The sequence below is a fragment of the Protopterus annectens genome, chromosome 4.part0, assembly GCF_019279795.1.
Source record: "Protopterus annectens isolate FY-2018-M chromosome 4.part0, PAN1.0, whole genome shotgun sequence".
NCBI classification, from domain to species: domain Eukaryota; kingdom Metazoa; phylum Chordata; order Ceratodontiformes; family Protopteridae; genus Protopterus; species Protopterus annectens.
In genome coordinates this window covers 509,813,564-509,840,750 of record NC_056733.1, presented here as the reverse complement: position 1 = coordinate 509,840,750, position 27,187 = coordinate 509,813,564, and the positions used below count along the sequence as shown (strand labels likewise).

The 27,187-nt window shown below is 39.1% G+C and overlaps 1 protein-coding gene across 2 annotated transcripts in view; it reads right to left on the bottom strand.

Moving 5' to 3' along the window:
* HECTD4 (HECT domain E3 ubiquitin protein ligase 4) overlaps positions 1-27,187 on the bottom strand; it is a 5,422,508-nt gene that overhangs the window by 2,637,926 nt on the left and 2,757,395 nt on the right. For both annotated transcript variants that reach the window (XM_044068422.1, XM_044068423.1), the window contains exons 31-32: positions 22,648-22,789; positions 22,372-22,538 (exon numbers count right to left, since the gene is read on the bottom strand). In XM_044068422.1, coding sequence (XP_043924357.1) covers positions 22,372-22,538; positions 22,648-22,789 — 309 coding nt within the window. The remainder of the gene's footprint in view (positions 1-22,371; positions 22,539-22,647; positions 22,790-27,187) is intronic.

Genomic DNA, 27,187 nt, shown 5'->3' with positions numbered 1-27,187 from the left:
GGATGTTCTGATGCTTTCATTTTTACCCACTCCCACAATTCACTTGGTGACTCTTCTGAGTTTTTGGTAATCCATACTCACAGTTACTTTACTTACAGTGCTCCCACAGGTAAGGACAGTACATGGGTTGGTGCACAGTTTACTCAGATAGACTTAGTCTTTTTATTTGTTGATGTCAAACCCTTAAAATTCCTTAAAATCCCATAGCATCTTGAACAACCTAAGCTTGTCACCCTCCAGGGTTGGTAAGGTATGGGATTATATTATCTGAAAACATAGCTATCTTTCCTCTAATCCATTCCAGCTCCACCTCTTTATTTTAGATTGGCATAGCATTTGAGCCAGAGGTGCCAGATAAATTGTAAATAATACTAGTGACATTGGACAATCCTACTGCTTTCCTTTCGATTATCAGTTCAGATTTCACCATTGCATGTATCTTTATTACTGGCCTAGATCTCAGTCAAACTTCTTGAAGTAATCCAGGAAGTTTTACTGGAAGTCCCATGTTACTCATTTCCCAGAGATATTCACAGTGCACCCCATCAAATGCTTTTTCAACACCCAGCCCCAGCAGGAGCAGTTTACTCTCTCTTTTTTCAGCAGAACTATATACCATACTTGTTCTTAATACATAGTCAAACATCTGCCCAATTTTTCAATGACCCATTCTGGTTACCTTGGATTATCCATGGGAATACCTTTGCTAATCTTTCAGTCAAGATGACATTGGAGAGGTGTGGAACTGTGAGTAACTTAGCTTTTCCAAAAAAAAGAGAGAGATCTGATTTCCTAAGTCCCACCCCCTTCACTGCTACAGACAGTTATATAAGCTATTTATGTACTCTTTCCACTCACTGTTTTCCACAGATCCATGATACTGACTGTCCACCCAGCAAAAGAGAAATGCTTTTGAGCAAACCCCCTTTATTACATATTATCAAATGTTCACCTTCCAGGAGTCCAGCAAAGTTTGGGAGTCCTAGCCTGCATTCATGCAATGTTTTACTTGTATACAGTGCCATCCAGGCAAAGTTAAGATCCTTTGATTACTAAATCAGACACGTTATTTTGACTGATCATTACTGTTTCTTGCTTTTGTGTCTGAATTGGTTTTCCTACGGTTACTGTCTTGAAATTGCACTTAGCAAGGGATTTCCAGCTAGCAGTTTAAGTGGTTTGTGGTAGCACTGCACTTGTGGGTCTCTTCTACTGTTTTTTTTTTTTTTTTTTTTTTTCCCATTAGGAGGACTGGGTTTATTCATCTTGTGGCAGGAAGTGTTAGCCTGGTCTGTCTGAGTGAGGAAATACAAAAAATGACTCATAGTGTAGTCATTTTATTGGCCAGAGGGCTCAGTTAGTTTTGTTTTCTTCTGTACTGCTAGAAATTTTGCATGTCTGCACAAGTTAGCAGTGCCCTGTACAGTAGCAAACACCTAGAAAGAATGGTTCATAAAACTGTACCCTGTAAAGCAGCAATATAGCACCAACACCTTGTGTGCTGACAAGCTTAGAGCAACTAGTTGGGAGTCAAGTGGCAATGCCTACAGATTTAGTTGAATTCAGTATTGTATAAACATTAAAGTTAGAATTTAGTACTGTTTAACATAATCTGCTCTGATGAAGTATCTTAAATAGCCTTTTAATACCAATACTCCACCTCCATGTAGCACACAAATCAAAGGACTGGGCATTATGGATATGCAACTTCCTACCTTATCTGTAGCCAGCCTGGTGGATATGGGCATCTTGAGACAATGTAGCAATTGTCTCATGTTTATTGACAACCACTTAATCCTTAAAGAACCAGACACACCCACCTCACATAGTACATAATGCGCACAAACACACACAAACTAATGTATGCTAAGGCATTTAAAAGCAATCTTCCTAAACAAACATTGCCTAAATCACCCTTTGTCAAACCTATGCCTCAGCAAGCCCTAAAGCACTCAGAAAAACAACATCTATCACCATACATACTGTCACTCTCAGTGGAGCCCCAAACACTAAGCCCCTCAGGCAAGTAAGCATACTTCCCATGACTCTAGCCATAGGGAACTTTGTAAGATATACTGATGCCCCTTGAACCAGGATGAACAAGGAAAAGATGACTGTTAGTTGCTTAAATGGAGCCAGAATCCACAAAATCATGCATGCACTTACGTCATTACACCACAGGTACCAGTATGATTCCATCATAGTCCATGTAGGAGTAAATGACCTGAGATGTACCTCCCTGAACTATATGAAGAGGCACATTAGGGAGCTTTCAGACTGTCTCTCTCAGGCTGGTATGAGCCTAGCAATGAGCAGCATATTAACATCACTGAAGAAGATGCCACAATTTGAGCAAAAAATGATTGATTTCAACAAATAGCTGTCTTTTTGGTGTCATTGTAAGGGGATCCAATATTTGCTAACTTGAGAGGACATGGTTAACAGACCATATTGCTTTGCCAAGGATGGTCTGCATGTCTCCCCTCTAGGCTTTTGAATAATGGCTAAATCTCTGTCAACCCCCAAGTGCCTTTTTTAGGCAATGCCAAATGGACAAACCAACAGACAAAGCAAAATCAACTCAACTGAACCTCAAGGTGTTACTGCTCAATGCCAGGAGCCTAAACAAAAAACACCACCATCTCCAAGCCCTTCTCACACTAGAGAATATAAACATCTGTGCAGTTATCTAGACATGGTTTGAAGCAATACAGAGTACCCCAGTAGTGCACAGTTTCAGTGCCTTCCACACTTTTAGACCAGTTGCTGCAAAGACAACTGCCAAGGAAGAAGTGTCTCAATATATATCAACAAGCACAACTCTAGGGTGGTCAAACAGAATGATGCACTGGAGTTGCTCCACATGCAGATCATCACAGAAAAAATCCTGTACCATATCTTAGCCAGTTACAGGTCACCCTCCCTGTCCCAAGAAGCTCACAATGCATACATGGACCTACTGGAGACACTTACCATCCAACCTAATACCCTACCCATGGGAGACTTTAATAACCCCTCTACAGACTGGGAATTCTACACAGCCTCAAATCTACAGACACAGAGATTCCTGGACTTTGTAAATACAAACACCCTTAAACAACTAGTGAATACACCCACTACAGGCTTCAATGTACTGAACCTCATGCTTACAAATATGTGAGAAAGCTGTACCCCCATTGTCTCATCCTCCTTGGTAAGGTTCATCCATAAAGTTCGAAATGAAAATCACTTCAGTAATCCCATTAAAACCAGTAAAAATCAGACATTATTCCAAGGCAAATTACCTTTTATTAAGTAATGGATTGTGAAAATTCAATGCCTCTCCAGACACAGAGAGCACAGCAGCCTTTACTGAACTGCTCTACAGAACTTTGTAAAAACATGTCACTGGCAGCATAGAGGCTGCTGTACCTACCAGGAGTAGCCCTAGAAACAAACCATGCTTATAGCATCCCAAATTAAACATGATATACAACAAAAGGAAAAGAAATATGACAAAAATCAGGAAGGATAATTCCCATAAAAACAGACACTCTCATCAAAGTAAATAAGCAACTAAGAGTGCTAATTAGGTCAAACAAAGGCAACTGTGAGGTTGAGAAAGCCTCCCAGAGGACAAATTCATTTCCAACTTTAACCCTGTTTCATCCCCAATAATCCCCTCAAAAATACCCTCAAACCTAACCCCCCAGCTAAAACTAGGGAGCATGTACTGGCAACATTCACTAAAGCAAAAAACATGGCCTCAATGGGCCTTAACATCATCTCAGGATGGCTCCTGAATAATTTGAAATATGACTTATCAGGACCATTGGAGTAATTATTTAACAACAATCTTAAAAAAGGATTTGTGCCACATGAATAAATAACTGCAACTGTCATCCCCCTTCATAAGGGAGGACACCTTCAACAGATCCTGGAAACTACAGCCCAATTAGTCTAACTAGTCTTATTGCGAAGCCATGGAAAGAAATGTCATGGAAATTATCAACAAGGACACAGGAGAATATCAGACATTGAATCCATTCCAGTATGTCTTTATTGAAGGAACGTCATGTTTAATGAATCAGGTGAAGTTCTTTAAAAAGGTCACTAAGGCAATGGATGAGGGGAAAGCCATGCATAATGCCTATCTAGATCTGGATAAAGCAATTGATACAATACCCCACTTGGGCATTGTCAACAAACTTATGGAACAAGGTATAAACCCCTTTATAGCACACTGGACAGCTAGCTGGCTCAGTGATACAAACTAGGAGGTTAGAATCAGTGAGGCCACTTCCACAAAGAGGCTTGTCACCAGTGGAATCCCTCAGGGCTCTGTGCTGGGCTCACTCCTCTTTGGCTGACCAAATTCACAGATGACTGCAAACTGGGAGCAGTCCCTGAATCTCCCCAAGATGAGAACACCCTTCAAAAAGGTCTAATTCATACAAACACTTGGTGCCACAGCCATGGCTTAAAACTCAATACCAAGAAATGCATAATAGTACCTTTTGGGAAGTCTACTACCCCAGGTAACTATGTCATCAATGAAACACCCTTAAAAGCTGATTCATTATTCAGGGGTCTGGGAACTCACATAGACAATAACCTAGCCTTCAACCAGCAAGTGTCCAAGGTAGTAAGACAATTCTTCTATATTGCTTAATTAATAAGCAAGGGCATGACATCTAGGTCCAGAGAGGTCATCATACCACTGTATTCATCCCTCATTAGACCCATCATAAAATATAATGCCCCTTTTCTTATGCAACTGACCAGACACATGCAGCAACTGTAACATCCGCAAAGATTCCATACAAAAAGAATACTGGGTGTAAACATGTCTTATGCTGACTGCCTCAAAGCCCCATCTCTTTACTAGGTATCATAGAGACTTCAAAGAGGTGATCTTTCCCTGACATACAGACCATCCTAGATCTTGTTTTGATGAACCTTTTGCACATCTGCAAAACAAACAGCATCAGAACTACTAGATTAAAAGACCTACATTTTGCTTGCGACATAAATAGGACATGTTGGAGATACAGATATGTTTCTCAGAGAATTCTCACTCTCGAACAGACTCCCAATCAATGTCAAGTAGATTTCTTCCCTATCAATTTTTAAGTACAGCTTGGACTTCTGCTCCACCAGTTCCTCTAAATACTCTCTACATTTCTTCGCCATCTCCTAAAGTTCCACCAATTATTCATTGCTTAACTCCCCACTTTCTCCTAAAGTTCTCTCATTTTTTTCTCATCTCCCCTCCCCTAGTTTCCTCCTCTTGTACCAGTCCCTCCTTTCCATGTCCAGTATCTCGTTTATTACTTTTTCTTCAACAGCTCCCAAGGCCCCTGTTTCATCTAAGCATTCTGCATCAGCCTTTTCCCTACCCTCTTTAAACATTTTTGTAGCTCATCCTTCTTCCCTCTGTTCATTAACCACTCCAACGCCTTTCTCCCTCCAAGGGATTTGGTTCTCTCAGTTCCATCCTAACTAGTGCATGATTTAACTTGATTACTGGATACATCTGCGGATTTCTAATCATATATTAATGTTCCTTAGTTATATAAATTCTAGCATGTCTTGATTTACTGCCATGTAACCCTGAACTATATGTATACTTCCTGCTACCTGGGCAGCATTCTCCTATATCAACCAGCCTATAAATCTTCAGAATACTCAAACATCTTTCTTTCCATTGTCAGTCTTTTCCCTCTTTGTCCTCCATTCACATAAACTTTGGCTGCTACTAAATTACAATCTCCTACTAACAGTGGTAGCCACTGAATGAATTTTACTGCTTCTATCATCATCCCCTTCAGCTCAGTCCTTTTTACTCTGGGTGGGATATAAAAACTTTCCCAAGTCACTTTCAGACTCCCCTAGTCCCCTTACCAGAACATACCCTACATTACTTGTCCATTATATTCTCTTCAAGCTGTATAAGCACTCCCCTTTTTATCAGGATTATTATCCCTTCCTTCTACTGCATTTGCATAATACCAATCTAAATCCTTTCTTGATCAGGTTCTCATGTTCACTGCTGTCTGAGTCTGGTTCCTAAAGCATCACTTCCTTTTTTTTTTTTTTTTTTTTTTTTTTTTACATATGCTATAACTTTCCTTATCTTAGTCTACAAATATGCGACCATTTACATTTATAGATACTACCTCTACAACCACACTGACGGACATTTACTGATGATTCCCAACCAAAACAACTCCAGGTAAGACTTCGCTAGTTTCACCTTTTCTAACTTTTGCTGCCCAGGCTGCTTATAATTATTCTTCAAAAAGGAAGCACAAACAATGCACTAAAATATAAACTACATACAATAATAATCCCAACCATAGATATTCATTCATTTTCTTTCTGGTTATTGAACACTGCTCTACAGTCATGCTTCAGCCTTCCACTGTCTGCCTTGCTTTTCCAACCCCCCCTTGCCTCAAAAACAAACTTTCTGCCTCTACATGCCTCGCCTTTATTAATGCATTCTTCACTGATTCTTATGTATTGCCTCAAATAATCTTCTATTCAGGTGCCTCCAAACTTTATCACCAGGGATCTAAGAAAGCATGTGACCCTTCTAATTCTGACTTTATCTTCCCTGTTCCCTGTTTCACACAGCAATCATATTTCTGGATTCAGTGCACATTTCCCGCCCGTTATTTATGTACTTACTTATCTATCTTTGTTTACCGAAAAAGTCTGACTGGTAATACCCATTTTCAGCGGAAGCCCAGGAAGAAAAGCTCCATTTGCTTACATTGCATTACACTAAGCTCCAGTCAAACACAGAGTAATTGCATTTCTATTTACATTTATACACAAGCAGTAGTTAAATTTATAAATTCTAAGATTTTACAGAGGTGGAAGTTACTAAAGAGAAAGCATACAGGCAGCAGTTACATATATAAATTATTTTGTCATATCATTAAGAGGTTGAAAATATTATATTTAAGGACAGCATTTGGACAGTATTGTGAAGTGAACACAAAGTTTTAACTTTCTGGTGAGGATGTACAGGACCAGGACTGGTTAAGATGTTGTTTAAGCAATGGTTCAAAACTACTGAGTTTGCGGGGAGTGTTTTATTTGCATGGGGATACTATTCCAGAGTTTAGCAATGCATTGGGACTAACCAGAGTCTCCTGCAATATTATTTGACTTATTTGTAAGTAATAAGAATTTGTTGCTAGAAAGGAGGTCCTTGCTGGAGAGTAGGGTAGTAAGTTTTGCAGTGCAGGGTATTTTTCTGGATGATGAATGAGTTTGTGTGCTGTAGCTGGTTGTGAATATGTTAGACAGTTGTGCAGTTCAAGCCAGTTTAACTGCTTTAAGCTAAGACAATGGTGGGTTCTATGAGGGAAAGTGGTGGCAAATTTAGCTATTTTAATGTAGCAGGAAGCACTTTTTTGAGTATTACTTATGTTTGTTAAGACAGGAGCAGCATATGAGAGAGTCAGCAGTAAGAAGGTGGCAGCTGGAGTTTTTCTTGCAGTATCTGTAAAGAATCTATTGATCCTATAAAAGTAGCTTAGTTTCTGGTGTGTGGATTTAATGGTGTGCAGTACATGGTGGTCATATTTAAGATTGCCATCTATTATAATGCCTAGAAGTTTTCTATGAGTTACAGTTTTAATGACAGCATTACTTGCTGACTTTATAGTACAAGACTGCTTTTGATATTGGCAACTTTTTGAAGTGAAAAGCATTAACTTAGTTTTCATGGGGTTGAGTAAGAGGCTTGATTATTTGAGCCAGGTTTCTACAGAGGAGAAAGATTTTTGGGTAATGTCTTGGAGCTTATCTATTGTTGAGGCCACACATATTAATGCTGAGTCATCTGCATACTGAACCAAACTAGCATGGTGAGCGGAGGTGTGGAGGTCATTAATTAATAAATAGATTAAACAGTAGAGGACCCAGTATAGAGCCCTGAAGGCCACCTGCAGTAACTAGTTGAAAGAATGAGTAGGTTTTTGCCATTTAATGGCTTGTTGCCTTCCAGACAGGTAACTAAGGAACCACAAAAAGGAGTACTGTGAAAGTCCTACAGAGGAAAGTCGAACAAGCAGTTGCTGGTGCAAGACAGTATCAAATGCCTTCGACAAGTCTAAGCCATAGTGGGCACAAGCAGACCATTGTTTCTACGTGGGTTTATTATACTGGTAAAACGTACAAGAGCAAAAGTCATGCTGTGTTTCTGAGGTTAGGTATCGCATTAGCTGCATATGGATATATTTCTCTAATATTTTGCAGAGTGGGAGAGAATCACTATTGGTTTGTAGTTATTAAACTCTGCAGATGTGCCGCCTTTGTGCAGAGGTATAATGTAGGATTTTTTCCACAGTGATGGACCATATCTTTCTGCTATGGACCTATTAATTTGCATGGAAATCGAGAAGGCTATGATTTCTGCAGCAATTTTTTAGTAGTCTGATGGTAGACAGTCTACAGCTACAGAAGTAGTTTTTAGTTTAAGGAGCAACTTCCTCACGAGCGAGGTAGGTACTGGACTAAAAACTGAAAAGCTGTGGGTGGTTTTGATTGGACAGCGGTAGAGTGAAGGGGGAAGATGTGTTGGAGTCTAAGACAGATAATATTGATTGTATAAAGTGGGAATTAAACAGTGCAGGGTTAGAGTCTGTTGTATCTTCTGTTTTTCAAGAGGGACTAGTGGTCATGCCAGGGTGGAGTAGTTTATTTAGTTTATAAATTAGTTTATTTATTGAGAATTTTTATAGATGATTGCTACACCATGTGCAAGCTTGTTTTGTCTATCATGCCTGAGTATATTGCATCCTGGGGAGATGATCTCATCATCCTTTATTTCTTTTTTTAACCAGGTTTCAGTAGCTATGACTACATCATGAGTGTACGTGGCAAAATAAGCATGCATGTCATGGATTTTATTGCACATACTTCTTAGGTTCATATTTAGTAAGGTGAGTTTGGATTCTCTTTTTTGCTGAGATGTACTGGCTAACCGGTTTATTTTGGGAATGGTTTTATGAACAGTGAGACCAGGGTTTGGGTGAATATATCTACCATTTTTTTAATTAATATTTTACAGAAGGAGGAGTGTGGCCAGTTATATTTTGGTCTTGGTTTGGTATTTGATCATAAATTTGGATCCTTAGTTTTAAGATATTTATAGAAAAATAAATCAGATATGGTTTGTTTGTTGACAGGGTGTTATGGAGAAAGACAGGCTGGGTAGATGTCGATATTCTTTGTGAGGACTGGCTGAAGTCCCAAATATTTGAAGGAGGTGGATTTGATAATTGCTAATGAAGGCTAGTAGAGTGAGGAGAAACAGTAAAACAATCTGACTTAGGGGCATCTTATTTAAAAAGAAGTTATGTCCTTACCATAACATTCCATTTGTGTTGTCGATCTTCATGCATTCTTGACAGATGGGTTCAGTTCCAACCTCTTGGAACCAACTCGGCCGTTAAACATAGCTTGCACCAGGCAAAAACTCTTGAGCTAAGGCTCTACCTACAATACCCCTCTTCCATTACCTTAGATCGATTTTGCAGAGAAGTAGAGAAAATACAGAAGCCCTGTCTAAGGAAAAACCCTGCAGCATCCCAGGACTAGGTCCGATATTCCAGAAGTCTCTTGGAGGGGGAAGGTGGGTGAGATGTCAAGAATGAATAAAGATCGAAAACACTGATGCTGTCGATCTTCATTCATTCTTGACAGTGAGACAAACTCCCCAGCTACTTTAGGTCCTGAGTGGCCCTGAGGAAGGATATTCCTGTGTACCATAGAGCCAAAGGATGCTTTTTCCCTGGAGACCATATCTAATTTGTAATGAGCGATAAAAGTAAGAGAAGTTGTCCATGTAGCAGCTGAACATATGTCTTCCACTGAGGCCCTGGAATGAAAGGCAGCTGAAGTGGAAACAGATCTAGTGGAAAGTGCTCTAACTGGAGCAGGTAGTTTAAGTTTATTCTGGTTGTAAACAAAGGTAATACAATCTCTAAGCCATCTTGGTAAGGTAACTTTTGATACCAATTTACCCAGTTCGGGCCCTGAAAAGGATACTAACAACTGGTCTGATTTTCTAGATGATTTTGTTTTGTCCAGGAAAAAACGCAATCTTCTACGGACGTCCAGCAGGTGTAAGCAGTATTCACCTTTGTTTGAAAAATTTGGAAAAAGACTGGCAAAGTCTATGGACTGGTTAATATTAGATTCTGACACCACTTTAGGGAGGAAGGACAGGTTGTTTCTTAATGACACTCTCTCCTTATGAAAGATAATGTAAGGATGCTTTATACATAAAGCAGCTTGCAATTCAGAAATTCTCCTGGACGACATGATAGCTACCAGGAAGAGTGTTTTCCAAGACAAAAACTTGAGGTCACAAGTAGCTGGCTCAAATAGCTGACAAACTAGGGTTTGCAAGACTAAGGTCAAATCCCATGGTGCTACCAGGTCTTTGAATGGGGGGGGGGGGTTAAATGTAAAGCACCTTAAAGAACATTTTTGCACAAATGATGAGACATCACGGAATGTTCATGAAGTCCACCATGAAAATTGGAAACAGCAGCTAAATGGACTAATTGTGGAAGAAGTGTCTCCTGATTTAAAAAGAATGGATAAATATTCTAGAACCTTGTCCACTGATACTGAGAATGGATCTATGCTGTTGAAACAGACCCAAATTGAAAATCTTTTCCATTTGCTTTGGTAAAGGCTTTCTGGTGGATAGTTTAATGGAAGCCAGAAGCATCCTTTGTACCGAAGAGGATAAGCTATTCTAAAACTAAAACAGGATTCCAAATGTTATAATGTAGAAAACAGAAACCATGGAATAAAAAAAAATTTATTCTAGCACCTCGGTGAAACCACCTCCATGAAGGTGGTTTCACTGAGGCGCTAGAATAAATTATTTTTTTATTAAATGGTTTCTCTTTTCTACATTATAACATTTGGAATCCTGTTGTAGTTGTGGAGTTGGAAGTGTTGGAGGTGTTGTTGCAGGATAAGCTATTCTGCCTGGCAATTACCAGAATTGGAGATACCAAGTCGTTAGCTTGAGGTTCTGGAGACTGGGATGCACTAAGCCCTGAGGGTGAGATAAAAGGTCCAGTCGGGGTCCAGAATCCAAGTGCGGTGAACCAGATGAAGCAAAAGAAAGTGGAACCAGACTTGATGGGGCCAATAGGGTGCAATGAGAATTACACTGTTTCTTAATCTTTGGAATTTCCTCAAAAACTGGGGAATTAGTGGAATAGGTGGAAAGGCATAAAGAAGCCCCGGGGGCCAATCGAGGAGAAGGGCCTCTCTCAGGGACTCCGCATGGGGGGGGGGGCACAGTAGCTGCTGCATTTGTTGTTTATTGGGGAGGCTGACAGATCGCAGCAAGAGTGGCACCAATAAACGAAAAATCTTCATTGCTACTTTGTGGTTGAGATTGAAGTTGCATCTGCTCAACTTGTCCACAACCACACTGGATTTATCCAAGATATGCATTGCTACCAGAAAGCGGCTATAATAGCTCACTGCCAAATTCTTAGGGCTTCCCGACATAGAAGCTTGAATCTGATTCCTCCTAGTTTGTTGACATACCAGACTACCGACATGTTGTCTAACTGGATTGGAACTGTCCGAGAAGGAAGGACAGACTGAAAGACTTGCAACGCTAAAAGCACTGCAGTTAATAATGGACACTGATATGCATATTGGCCTCTTGAGGGGACCAAGTGCCTTGGACAGTCTCCCCAGATAATGCTCCCCCCAACATATCTGGGAAGCATCTGTGATCACTATGGCTTTGAGCGGAGGGGGAGAGAAGGAGCGACTCCATAGATTTTCTTCTGGCTTTATTCACCAAGATAAATCCTTTTTGCAGAGATTTGTTATCAGGATTGGATGTGACATCATATGTGTTAGAATCAATCACTGTGACGCCAAGAGCCATTGAAGCAGTCTCATATGATCTCTTTCTAGGGGTACTAAGGTTATAGTTATTGCCATGGACCCCAGAGTTTGCAGTACCTGGCAAGCAGGAACTTTATTTCGGGAGATGATCGCTTGAACTTGTGACCTTAGCTTCATCAGTCTGTGTAGAGGAAGAGAGGCTACATAGGAAATCATGTTGAGTCTACATCCTATGAACCCTAGATCATGTGAAGGAGACAACTGTGACTTTTCGTTGTTTATGGAAATGCCTAGAGTCTCTGCAAGGTGTAGAACAGTCGGCTGCTAGAGCAGTAGATGCCTGGAGGGGGCTGTGAGGAGCCAGTCATCTAGATATGGAAACACTCAGAATCCTTGCAGTCTCAGGTGAGCTGCTACAACTGCCATACATTTGGTGAACACCCCTGTCTTTTCTGGCACTAAAAAGAATCTTCAGTAAAATCCAGATCCTCTTTGGTCTGGTGGCACTTCTTGGATGACTCTTTTTAGAAGCAGCTTTTGGATTTGTACTGCTGCTAGATCCCTCTGACTGGGTGGAACATCAGGGATTCATTTTTGAAGTCTTGGAAAAAGAGTGAATGGTATGTGATAACCTCTGGTGACAATTTTCTGCACCCAGGTATATGAAGTTATCATTAGTCAGGCAGACTGGTGCAGTGAAAATCTTCCCCTAACTGCTTCCAGAGGTAATCAATAAGGCCTCCATTCAGGAGCACTGGTAGAGTTGTCTGGAAAAGGAATCTCTGGATCCCTGGTTACGTGGACCCCTTCTACCATGGGGAGGATGTCGTTCAGAAGAGTTCCCCCCTCTGCCCTGGGTGGAGTACTCACCATGCGTGTCAAGAAAAGGCCCTTAGGATTTTTTGAACAACATTTTCCCACTCCTTTGATTCCTAAAATAGGATTGTTGAGGAGTAGAAAAACGAAAGCCAACTGCAGAAAGGGTCTTTCTGTCCTTCTCGCACCTGGCTAGTGTGTCCTTAACTTTTGAGCCAAAGAGCATGCATCAACTGGAGTACTGACGAAGGAAGACTTGAAGGGCTCAGCGAAGTCACACAAGCGCATTCAGGCATGTCGCCTTAATGCAACACCTGTACTTGCTGCCCTACAGGTCCCTTTGGCTGCATGGGCAATGAGCCACATGGACAAATTTGAGACAGACTCCAGGGTGGCAAGGTGCGAGACAACCTTGTCCCAAACCTCATCAGGCAGAGCTCCTGTAGGGGTGTCTGAAAGCTCAGTTATCAGATCCATTTGGAGTCCAGTAAAATGTGCCAAGAAGTTCAAGGACCTAATAGTGAAGGTCGATGAGGCAAAAACCCACATCCCAAATCTGTCCATAATCCTAGACTCCTGACTAGCAGGATGGACAGTAGACATCTCCTCAGTGAGTTCCTTCTTGGCTGCTGCCACCACCATGGCATCCACTGCTAGACCTTTAGACCAATGGGGCTGATCTTTTGGGGCTGTTAAAATTTAATCAGGTCTCCGGGGAATGGGTTCTATAGAATCAGGACCTTCCACACCCACTGGACAATCAGCTTAATTAGGTTGTCTGTAAGTGAGGTCAACCAGGAAGTAGAGGGGCGGGTACGAAAAGCTTGCAAGAATACAGAATCTTCAGAGGATGGGTTTGAGGGCTTCCAATCACCCCTCTATTTTAGTATTTCCAGGATGTCTCCAAAAGAGACATCTTCAGGGGGTGACGGGGGGGGGGGGCGTCTCCTTTTTCATAATCTGTGTCTTCAGTGACTGACTCTTCGGGAGAATCTATGTGCTTCCTCTTGCACATCCTCTTACAGGAGGCTCCTCAGGGGGAAATTCTGTAAAAGACTCCAAAGAGGAGGGACCCTGTTCCAGGGTGTCTTGCACCTCATGCCTGCTGTCCAGATGTAGTAGATTGTGAGAGCTGCGAACCACAGGATACAAAAATATGGCACTCCAACGAGAATAAAGCTCAGCTGGGAGCCAAAGCTCTCTCCATAATCTGAAAGGCAGGCCTGCCTGAAGAGGGATGGGAGCCCAGAACCGAGAAAGACAACTTCAGAACCAGGGTCACACCTCGCTCCGACAAGCCGCCACCCAGAGCAGGAGCCAAGAGAGGGCTCAAAACTATCATGGCTCCAAGAGCTGAAGATGGCACCATGGAAACAACCAGAACTGTGCTAAGGTCCCAGTACTGACAGCCAAACCGCGGTCCCAGATGCGCAATGGATCCGAAGCAGCCAAAGTCCATAGAGTAGACTCAGATGCAGAGGTGAGGTCCACCATTGGCACTGAGGTAGCTGGTACCGGGAATGTGGAAGTGGACCTCCCAGCTGGGATAGCAATAAAGATAAGACAAACCAGTTAGCACTCAGTAGAAGCACAGGCTGCACCATGCGTCTTACCATGGATAACTTTCTTTTAGGTTGACTCAAGTCTGTGAGTGCAGCTGTCAGTTTGGGACATTTGTTCCTATTAGGAGAGTAAAACTTGAATATCTGAAGATGTACATAGTTTTGTGTGTTAGTATTAAATTAATAGGTTTCAGGGGGGAACTTTTTTTTTTTTTGAGGGCTTTAATAAAAAAAAAAAAGTTTTGTAATGTGAAATGGGCCTGTATGAAGCTGGATCCGATGGATCTTTACCCTCTTTAGGCATTACAGCTACTACCACTTTATTCCAAGATGTTGGTAATTCTCCTCCTCTTAAAACACTGTTAAACAAAACCTTCCAGATCCTAATCAGTTGTTTCCTTCCAAACTTCCACTAAAACACCATCTATTCCTGGGGACTTTCCTGTAGAGTGGTTATATATCACCATTTTTATCTCATCTCCTCCTATCCTAACTAATAGTAATGGAGCCTCACCTACCTCTAACCTTGGCATATTTAATTCTTCCATAAACATTTTCATTTGTACCTTTACTTGATTTCCATACCTCCCTGCTTTATACAGACTTTCATAACATTTTTGAAATACTTCTAGTACTTCTACAGGACCTCTTGTTATCTTCCTTGTTATAGGCTTCCTAAGTTTGGCAACAACCCTTTCTACTTTCTGTTGCAAGATTCTTTGTGCTAAAAATTTTTATGCTCTAGAGTTATCAAAAAAATAGTTGCGTGACAGCAGCCTTTCTAAACTCATGCATATTATCAAGATAATACCCTATTTTCTGTTTAGCATTATGCAGATGCTCCTTTTCTTGTTCTGTGGGATTCCACCTAGTCTGCAAAACAGTCCCCCTAAATAATTACTTCTTAACCATATCTCCCTTTCCTTTATTCCCACCATAGTTTTAAACTCTCATTTAATTTTATCTCATTCCCTAGCTATATTTTCAGAAGAAATGTCTATCTTCCCTAATAGCTCCTGAATAACTTCTATAACCCATTCCTTAAAGTCCTCTATTTTCAAGAGATAGGTAGGAAAGAGCCAGCTTCTCATTTTCATACATTTTTTTTTTCAAAAATCTACCCTCCTTCGTTATATTTTCCCTTCCGGACCCTCCAGACACATTTTCACTGTTGCAAAATAAGTAATATTCTTTGCTGAAAGCTGATTATTTCTCTCCGAACTTTCTTAAGTTCCATTACAGCAGTTTTAGGTAGAATATAAATACATGCCAGTGTAATCCTCATCCCTTGACACCAGCCCCTCAGTACTACAAATCTACCACTATCATCTTTTTTCCTCTTCCATCACTACTGAAGCTTCTCTTGCAATTAACATAAGTACTCCCCTTTTCCTTTCACCCGATATTCTGCTAAATAACTATCCTGAAAAACCTTATTTATCAAATTCACATGTTCAGTTCAGTTCAGGTGTGTCTTCTGTACATACCTCTCAACCGTACCGAATTTCTCGGCTTTTACTGGTTTTGAGGTCCAAATAATGGGGTGCCACGATTCCCGAGTGGCACCCTTTAATTTCTGATTTTCCTGGCTCTGTTTTCAAATTTTCGACTTTTGACCTGATTTCATCATGTGCAAGATGACATCAGCACCATTAGCCTGTGGGAATTGAAAAGCTGAAGTGCACTTCCGGCTTATCCTGGGACATTGCGAGGGAATTTCAAATGATAATGATATATTTGTGAGCGAGCAACTTAAACCAGGGATGAAGAGGACATTAACATTATATTTACAAGCAAATGGAACTTAAGCCATGGACGAGCGGGAAACAAATGCAAATTTCAAGGGAACTATTTGCACTTAAGCAGGGACAGGAGAGCTTTATCTGCGAGTGTGAGCCTGAAGGAATGAACATTGCTACAAGTCAGGTACAAAGTGTGTGTGTGTGTGTGTCTGTGTGAGTATTTCATTTGCTAGCTGCCGCTCAGTGTAAGTCTGTAGCTCTGTAGTAGAGGATTACTTTGCTGCTCTGTCTGCTCTGTTTAAGTCCGTAGCGGACTGCAAGCCAGTATTCAGTATAAGCAATTTTTTTCAAATCATGTGGTTGTCCGTATTCAGTATGGAGCAATTGCTGCTGCTCTAAGTAATGTTTATGTTATGTTTTTGCTTACACGAGCAATGTTTTCAATTGATAAGTCCATACTGTGTGTGTGGTCTGTATTCAAGGAGTCAGTACGTTATGCTTGCTGCTGCTCTAATTGCAAGTCCGGTTTATTTTCAGCTCTAATCATTTAGATAGGAGTCAGTGCTATTCAGCTCTAATCTTTTGGACAGGAGTCAGTATGGAATGATTGCTGCTGCTTTTAGATACAAGTCAGTACTATTCAGCTCTAATCTTTTAGGTAGCAAAATTCTGGTTTATTTTAATTCAGAAGATAGTCTCAGTACGAACAATTGCTGCTGCTCAAGTCCAGTTTATTTCTTTTTCAGTTGCTAAGTCCGTATTGTATGTAGTCTGTATTCAAGGAGTCAATATGGAACAATTGCTGCTGCTCTAATTGCAGGTCCTTTTATTTCTTTTTTTTTTCCCCTGTGTGTTTGCAAGTCCAGTTTAATGGAGTCAGTGCAGAAATGCTATTTCTTTTTGTTTTGTGGTGTTTTGCAAGCTTCCAGTTTATAGGAGTCAGTACGGAAATGCTGCTGCTCTAATTGCAGGTCCAGTTTATTTCTTTTTTTGTGTGTGTGTGACTCTGTGTCTGTTTTAATTTCTTTTATTCAGTGTGTGCATGTGTTTGTAAGTCTGGTTTACTTTCTAGATAGGAGTCAATATGGAAATGCTGCTGCTCTAATTGCAGGTCCAGTTTATTTCTTTTTTCTTTCTCTGCTTTTTTTTTTTTTGTGTGCGAGTTTGCAAGTTCGGTTTACTTTCTAGATAGGAGTCAGTATTGAAGTGTTGCTGCTCTAACTGCAAATCTGGTACGGTACGGAAATGCTGCTCTAATTACAAGTGTGTGTGTGTGTGTGTGTGTGTGTGTGTGTGTGTGGGCAGTTTGGGCTTGTCAGGCACTTCTCTGGTAAAAAAAGCTCTCTAAAAGTACCCTCGCTAACAAATCACTTTTAATTTAGTCATATACCATTTGTATATTACCACTAATGCTGTTCAGATTAAAAGAAGATTATTCATTAACTGAGGTTACAAAATATCCTTGCATATCTGTGTTGTGCAAAGATCTCTATATTTTTACCTGTCATTTTAATTAATATTACTAGTAATTACTGTTTTGTTACTTTTTAAATATACATTTCCAGCAAAAGTGATCATGAATCTTAGGACATATTTGAAGTAAATATGTATTTGTTGGAAAGTAATGTTTTATAACTGGCAGTCCATCCATTATAGCAAAATGTATAATATCTGGTTTAAAATGGCTTTTGTGGCTAAATTATTTAAGTCACACTAGATGCTAATTTGATCACATTACACATTCAGTTATGCTGAGCAAATTGTTATTTCCTTATGCTGCAATCTGTCAAACGAGAATATCATTTGACATCTCCACAGCTTGGAGATTTTACAAATCCACTTAACTTTGCATTAAAATAACTTGCATTCAGTGGTCAAGGCTTCTCTCATTTATTCACATTTATCAGAAGAACAGTTTAGCATTGATGGTAAAAGCTGTGAACAGTCACAGGTTTGATTCTATCAGCCACCATCTTTGTATTATGCAACTGAGTAGATCAATTAAGCACAGCATTTCAAGAGGCAGTGTGCCCAGTGGGCTTATTTGATTAATGCACAAAACATTTGGTAAATTACCTTGAATGAATTTCCGTTATAAACATCAATTACTTATCACTTTTAATTGATCCTTTCAGCATTTTCTGAGGTTGTCTTCTGCTTTGGAAGTCCTCACAGGTGCAGCTACAGTATGTTCACACCATATAGTCACTCCTTCTTTCAAAATACCTTGTGCCTGGACTATAGCATTAAGTACAAACTGTTCTTGCTGGAAGGTGTGCACATATGGCTATCCATGGCTGATTCCTATATCTCAGAACCACCACCACCACCATTTGATGATGCTATGTTTTTTGCTTTCATGCTGTGACCATTCTCCCTGTCCCATACTGATAGCAGCTGTGGTGGGCATGTTGTATTTGCCAGCCTTCTTACAGCACTGTGCAGTAGGCTGTTAGTGCTGTGCATACCTTGTCTCTCTCCCCTCCCTCTATGCACAAAGCCATGTCTTGATCTACAAACACAAACCACTGATTTCCCTATTGACAGGTCTGAGGCCATATTTTGGTTCCCTATTCTTCAGTTTGCGTTTGAAAGTCGGTATCTAACAATTCCATCAGAGTGGGCAGGGTTACATAATTATGTATGCAAATGTTATGCTAATCAGCGTACAGATTTGCACCTATTTTTCATGGGCCTTTGTCCAGATTTTTGATGTTTCCAGGTTGAGAGGTATGCTTCTGTACCATAGCTATTTGCACTCTAGATGTCTTAAAATATAGTTCCCTACTCTTTCATTTTTCTATTTATTTGCGAGACAATTCAGACTTAAAGACATTACAAAGATATCATTTTCTTATACAGTCATTGTTCCCACCTTTTATGTACAACTGCTTTTTTGTTAAATGTCTAGTTCCAACTTCATGCATATACTTGTATGGCATATTGGTCTTTTATATAGTTGTTTCTTGTCATATCCATTTGAGCCTATGTCACATCTTACAAAACTGTTTGTTTTATTGAAAGCCCTCAAACAAAAAAAAAACACACCCCCAAAATACCCCCTTAAAACCTATTAACTTTATAGCACGCAAAACTATGTACATCTTCAAAATGTGAAGTTTTACCTTCCTATTGAAAACAAAAGTTCTAAACTGATAGCCACGCAGACAGACTAGGGTTAACCAAAAAGAAAGGACATTCATGCTAAGACACATGGTACAGTCCTTGCTTTTATAGTAAGTGTTGTCTGGTTTTGTGTTATCTTTATAGTTCTCCCAAATGAGAAAACACTTGTTTTCAGTAAACACTTTCTCCAAATCATTTCTTGCTATCAGACTATCTTCTAAGGACATGCAAACCAGACACAAAAACTGCTAACGATACACTGTTTACCAAAAAAGCCTTATAATATTCATTATTTTTGTAATTTACTTGCTTTCTGTTAAACCTTGCTACTGGATAAAGCCTAGGGCCTTGACCTAGTCATTTCCCTATAAAAGCATGAGAAAAAGCAAACTAATTTTTCTTTTGACATGTTCTCATAGCCAGACCCTTCATCTCTCCCTTTTTATGTTGCAGTGCCTATAGTTCTTAAAACTAAACAAGGAAATAGAGAGAAGAGGAGAGGAAGAACCTGTTTTTATTATTATCCCCATTACATTTAAAAATAACTGAAAAAACATTACTTCATAGTTTGCAAAGAAAGTCATGTACCATTAAAGATGTACCATGAAGAAATTTATATTTTCACTTAAAAGTTAACTTTCTCCCTCCTCTTCCCCTCCCCAAGTATTTTTCCAAAGATTAATAAAGTGAAGTAGGGCATATGCTTTAGAGTTCCCTAGAAGTTCAACAAAGTCCACAACAATCCATTATTTCTAAATCCTCTTGTTCTGCCATGTTTCACAAGTATAATAACTGCTTTGTAATCCCACATTTGTCAGTTTTCAAGTTACTGATTTTATTCTCTGAACATTAATAACATGAAAAATGGCATATGATTTAAAGTTCCCTACAAGTTGAACAAAGTCTAAGGAAGTCCAATATTTTTAGACTTTCTTGTTCTGTCACGTTACACAAATATAACTATGGCTTTATTACCCCACATTTGTCAATTTCCAAGTTACTAGCTTCATTTCTATTCATCACTATCTCCCAAATCCTGTCTGTTTCATTTCCAATGTATTTTTGATTCTTCTAGTTGACTCTTATGTCTTCTTCCTTCTCTCAGGTATTTTCTGTTTAAACAGTGAAAAAGATTTCATGGGCTCAGTCTCTGTAGTCCTTATCACTAGGAGGACACAAAGCAGAAACTCCTTCTGCTTCACAGCTCACCCTTTCTTGGACAAACTTTTGTATTTCCTTCTTAGCATGAACTTCATCAAAAAATGATTTTGTCCCTCCAGGGAAAATATTTTGAACATGGCTGGGTACAGCAGTCTGAATCTCACACCTGCTTCTTGACATTCCCTAAACAGCGGAATATATGGACTCCTCTTCTCCCCGGTGTACAGTCATTTGCCACAAGCACTCTGCTGTCTACCACTTTTACTAAATTGTCCTTCTGCCACAGTTTTGTTAGAATCATCTCCTTCTGCCGATAAGACTACATCTTCACTATTAAAGATCTAAGTTGTTTTCTAGTAACCAGATTTGAAGCATACACATGATGTCCCCTTTCAATTAACAATTCCTGTTTTGGAATACCAGTCCAGTTGCTTATTTATGTTTTCATAAAATTAAAATAGTCTGTTCATTCCAGTGTCCCTGGTACAGCAGAAAATTTAAGTTTTTCCCTACCTGCTCTGTCCTCTAATTCTATTTTCTGAAACATTTATTTTTTTAGTCTCATATTCAGTAAGCCTTTTCTTCATTTCAGCCTCTGAGTTTTGCAGTTCTGTCACCTTATCTATCTGTTTAAAGCTTATTCCATTTTTTCCAGCTTTTTATTGTTTGTGTTGACATACTCCATCAATGTTTCATTTATATTAACCAGGTCTGTGTGCAGCTACTTTATACTTTCATCTAGGTTATTAGAAGTCATGTGTGGAACTGTGGAACTTGCACTGCTCTTGCTGAACAACTGCAGTACTTCTCCCAGTCTGTGTTTTTCCCTCACCTTTTGTAGCTGATTTTCCTCCAGGTCCTTTATCTTTCTTTTTTTCCTGGCATTCAGGCAGTGCACTTAGTTAGCTACTGAAATTTGCCCAGAAATCTATGTCCACTGGGTTTCTCTGCTAAGTTTCTGTTTTCAGACTGGGAGAGCCAGAATTAAACTGTTACTCGATGTGCAGCCATCTTGGAAGTCAAGGAAAATTTCTTTGGAGTCTACTTGGGGTATAAAAATACCTATGTAAACACTGCCAAGCAAAGATCCTAAATCTTCTAAGCTTTGTTGCATATCTGGGAGACATACATACATCCCTCCTTTGTTTCTTTGTAAAATACTTATCCAACCGCTCCTCCCAATCATTTCTAACCTCCTCTGAATGATTCTTATAGTTATCATCCATTATTTCATACACTCTAATTATTCCTTTTTTAACAGTAGCTTCTGTTCTAGATTCTACTAAAACCTCTTTCAGCGCTAGTCTTTCATTTAGAATCACCCTGCTTCTTTCTCTTTGTCTAGAATCTGGTATCAATCCTTGATAGAGAACACAATGTTTAGCCTGCAGTCCTAATAAATTGTTGGCCTCATCCCATTCCATTACCTTTCCCTGTCTAGAAATTTCACAGCTGTATTGAGACATATTTCAGAAATATTATGAAAATTACTATAAAACAGAGGAATACTGAAGCAAAGAAAGAGCACGGATGGAAATGTTTACAGAAGACTTAAATATGCCAGGTTTCAGGAAGATGGGGATCAACAATTAATAGCCAAGACAGGTAGATAAAACATAAAAAAAAATTTTGAGGGAAAATGATTAGAACAGATGAGCAGAAAGAACGATGGTAAGGTAATTGTTCATACTCCTGGAATGATCAATACAAAATCCATTTTTTTACTGTTTTGCTGTCATTTGGTCCCAACACATCTGACAATGAAAGCAAAGATACCACCTGAACCTCAACTAAAAATACAAAAGCCAAAATAGAAACTACTATATGGCAGAATAATTCAAACAGCGAAGGTGATTTTTTTGCGTATACGCTTTATCGGCCAAGACCTGAATTTGAAAGATTCAGTCTCTTTTACACTGTGTAACTCTGGGAAAAAATTAAAGCAACCAAAGTTAATGAGTTAATACTAAGAAGAAAAAAAAGGGTATTTATGCAATATATTAAATAATATCAGTAACCAAGCTATGTGATCTGCAACAAGCTACCAATTCAGAAACTTTTTTTTTTAATCTTACCTGGGTCCCCCCTGAAGTACCATAGTTACTGGTCCAACAAGGTGAGTTACACCACCAACTCTGACTGCTGCAGTCAGAAGTTCTCGCATATGTACTAAAGCCTGTTTACGTGTACAACCACGTCGCCATCTTGTCTGAGCAGCCAACAAAAAACTGCTACTTGAAACCTATCAAAGGGAAACAACAGACAACATAAATGAAAAAATAAACACACAGAAAATCCTTTCATAAGAATAAAAAAAGAACAAATCAAAAAATAATTGTACTAAAACATACTGCTTGGTCAGGGTTAGTTCCAATGAAAGCAAATAACTGGCCTAAAAGTACACTGTATGTTGGTTTGTCTTTGCAGTCTTCATTAGCCAAGGACTGAAGCAGAGTAAATGAGCTACTACGATGGCTGCCCCCATGCCTCCGTCTGAAAAACAAAGGAATGTCACAGTAACTATCAAAAGCATAAATATATAAATAAATACACTTGTACATATGATCAGACCTTGCAGCAAAAATCTCACACACTTAACTGACAGATGTCTAAGGCTACAATTTCCTCTACCTGCCAAAGTTGTACTTGTAGGTGGAAAAGTACATATTATAAATACAGTTGCATACAATATGCTCATGGCCAACAACTTCTTCTAAATATGTTGAAATAGATGATATATTTAAACAGTGGATAGCTGCTGCTCAATCATTTTTGTCTTCATTTGTTACACTGATTAACAAGCAAAATACAAAAAATACAATCATCTTAAATACTATTTCAGCTACTGTTTCACAGACTGAATATCAGCTATCAAAATGCCATTTCAAATATTAGATGCTAAATACCAAGTCATTCTTTCTTACACATATCCAAGTCCATCTGTTAAATACCAAAGTTTTCATAAAATATTCATTAAATTCTTGTCATTCAGACATACACTTGTCAAAGGACAAATGTTTTTCCCCGAGATCTGTAAGTATGCTGTGAAAAATCTGATCTACTCCATCAGGTAATTAGTAAATCAACTATGTGTGCAAATCACTGTTTTTATTTCTGTTTGCTTGATTCAACATAACTTGGTATTCGTCCTTAGGGTAAAATTCATTCAGAAAATCAATCTGTAAAATGTCTGATGCTAAATAAAAAGGTGAGTGAAATATCTTCTTTTTGATAAACCCCAATTCAATTCCGTTTCAAAATGTCATACTTGACTCGTACCCGAATGAAACTTCCATAACCTATGTACAACTTACATTTTCAATTTTTTTATTTTCAAAACCTAAGCCAGTTCAGATTTGTCAAGGTCAGATGTGGCCTACAAGCCTGGTCAACTTTTTTGAGATGGCTACTGAAGCAATGGATGAGGGCAAATCAGTATACAACATATACCTAGACCTCACAAAGGCATTTGACACCATCCCACACTTGGATATCACAGAAAAACTCTCCCAGGTAAATGTAAATCCCTATGTAATGTTCTGATTAACGAACTGGCTCACAAACAGAACCCTGGAAAATTAGGATGAGTGGCTCTGCCTCCTCCAAGAGACCTGTCACTAGGCAGCACTTATTGTCTATGGTTAAGTAAGTTTGCAGATGACTGTAAATTGGTTATTTGATCTTCAACTGACTCACAATTGCTCCAACATGGCTTAGACAATGTTTTCAAATTAAACATAAAAATGTAACATAGTTCATTTTGGTAAACAAAATAGTTTCATTTATTGTACTGGAGTTCCAGCCCTCCAATCAGACACTATCGTATGGACTGTGGGTATTCCTGTTGGTAATTCCTTATCATTTGACCATCACGTCTCCACAGCAGTTCAGAAAGCCTTTTATCTGGCCCATCTAATCTCCAAAGGCATTTCCACTAGATCCAAACAAGTCTTAATTCCCCTCTACTCATATCTCATCAGACCTATTATTAAATATAATGCACCTTTTGAAAGGTATTTACCTAAACAAATCACACAACTTGAGAGATCTCAGAGATTCATAACTAAAAAGATCAGTGACCTCAAAAATCTTAGTTATGAGCAGAGACTGGCCGTCTTTTCTCTGTAATCAGTCTCTTACAGACTCCTCTGTATAGATCTACGTCTAGCCTTTCGTGCCATGAAGGGTCCAACCCAATTTGATCTCCTACTCCTTCGCAGAACTAATGGTACATCAAATACTCCGTTAAAGGAAATAAATCTTCATCACAGATAAATAAGGTAAGTTGGCATGATAGAGTCATATCTCAACTTATTTCTCACCTGTTATACAAACTTCTAGTGCATGTCAAGTAAAGTAGCACCCTTGACACCTTGAAGGTAAACCTAGATAAGTGGATGGGCAACCTCAAAATCTTTCCCAGTCTATCTTCTCTTGCCACTTTTGAGGCTAGAGGGAAATTCAGAACAGGATTATTTGGTGAGGCTTGTAATTGTCTGCAGACCGATTGCACAGAACTTACCTATGAATCTCATATCCAGTCTGAAATCCTTTCTGTGTCAAATTCACATGTTCACTTCTATCTCAGTATGTCTCCTAGCAGCATTGCTATTTTCAACCTTCCCTTACAGTTTTTTTAATATAATTCAAAACTCTACTTTTTGTCTACAGCTATATGAAAAATGTCATTGCATTCTAGTTCTGCCCTCTGCCCCCTCCCCCCCCTCCGCCCAGTAAGCTCTGTGTACAGTTGTGAATGTTCTCAGGATCATTACAGCAGTCAGTAGCTACTGGCAGCCATAAGTATGGCCATTGTATTCCATGTTAAGCTTGATAAAAATACAATTCTGATAAAATGCAGTAATTTCCATGAATTCTTTATAACTGTACTTCTGAATATATTTTTCTTTCAACTTAAATGCTCACTCATGACAGGCAGGCTGATCTTGTATGTAGCTGCTGCTTCTCTTTTCTATCTACACACCCATGTAACATTTTCCCACACTTTTTGCTTCAATAAAAACACTCAAGAAACAAATGCAAATTTTGCAATAAAAATATTTTTGATTCACAGTAATCACGCTACATACATTTTCAAAAAATAAGTCTTTCGCTCTAAATGGAAGCAGTTTCTTCAAACTGACAACTGCATTCAGAGGTGCTATCTGGTCTAAAATTAAGTTTAACTATCCTAATGCACATTACAATCTGTGGTCCCACTTACTCAAATAGCTTTATGTTCTTATTCTATTTCCACAAATGAAAAACAGCTAGCATGCTTTTAGCAAATATTAGCTTTTAGCCTCAAGAAAAACAAGACTGGCTAATCTTGGATAAACTATGCAAGCAGAGTACCAGGTTTAGTGGTTAAGGGGTTTACCTCACAAGTACAAGGTTCAATTCTCACCTTTGGTAACTGGTTACTGGGTTAGACATGTAATAGCCTGCAGACTGGTTGCCTAATATTTTATACCCTGTCCTACACAGACTGCATTAAGGCCCTGTCTCTGTACTCAGTAAGCCACAGGTTACTAAGAGGTGATCTATGCCTAACATATAAGTGATTCTCCGATCCAAATCTTGATGGATCTCCTGCACATCCGCAAAACAAACAATGCAAGAAACACTAGATCCAGGGACCAGAACCTTGCCTGCAACATAAACAGAACATGCTAGAGACACTGACACGCGTGTCAAAGGATCCCCGCACTACAGAATAAGTTCCTCAGCTACATGAAGCAGAGTTCATCCCTGTCCCTACTCTAAAGAAACCTAGATCACTGGATGGAAAATCACAAATTCATCCTATCTGGCCCCCATGTCCCTGATGGATAGAGGTTGACAATAGGTAAATTAATCCCCAAATAACACCCCACCCACCCACACACACACACACACACACACACACATAACCCTTAACAACCCTTTACTAACATACCTCACCATACAGGTGTCCAAGTAACTTGGGGCCAAAATTGGATTAGGTTGCACACCTAGGCTTGTAAAGACCCTGGTGGATGTTAGCCTAGTATACACCTATAAACCTGTGAATGGTTATACTTAGTACAATGAAATACTAAGGCTGCTGAAGAGGAAACTGCTTGCATCACTATTCACTTCCCACAGTTCCAATCCTCTTTCTTAGGTTATTTTGTATTTTCACCGAAATGCTGGCCATTATCCCTTTAAAAGTTTAATGTACCTTGCAGAACCACAAAAATGTTCTCTCACAACACACTGCCTTATGTATCATGATTGCCAACATCAGCAGGCTGCATTGTCTTCTGCCAAAAGCAGGTCCTGGTAGAAAACCCAGATAGTTACTTTTCAAATGGAAAACATGTAAACATTTTCAACATTTTTTCTTGTGTTTTAACTTTTTGGTTTAAAAAAAACCCACTGACTACTGCTTAAACTATATACAGTAATAACTTCCTTACTTTACTAATGTGAATGATATACACTTACAGCACCCAAGCAGCCAAAGATCACAACATTATATTAACTTAACTTGCTTCTTTCCAGCCTTATCTTGTTACAGTATAAAGCCTAGATATATAACTAAAACAGTACTTATTTTAATATCACTAGCATACACAGCAGGTACTGGCAAAGCGCCCCCACCTCATATTTGAAATATCTTTGGCTGCATACTATACAAAACAGCTTTATACCACAAAAATATGCAATTTGCATCAGGAAACATTCAAATATTAAAAAGAACAGAAACTGTTTTACTTGCACCACTTCTTCAGTCCATTCTGTATCATTCTAAACATTAATGAAAAGTAGAATTTATACTTTACTGTTCTCCCCATCAATTTAATGCTGTAAAGAAACTTCCAGGCTTTTTCATCCACTTCTTGTAAAGTTAACATTCACATGTCTAAA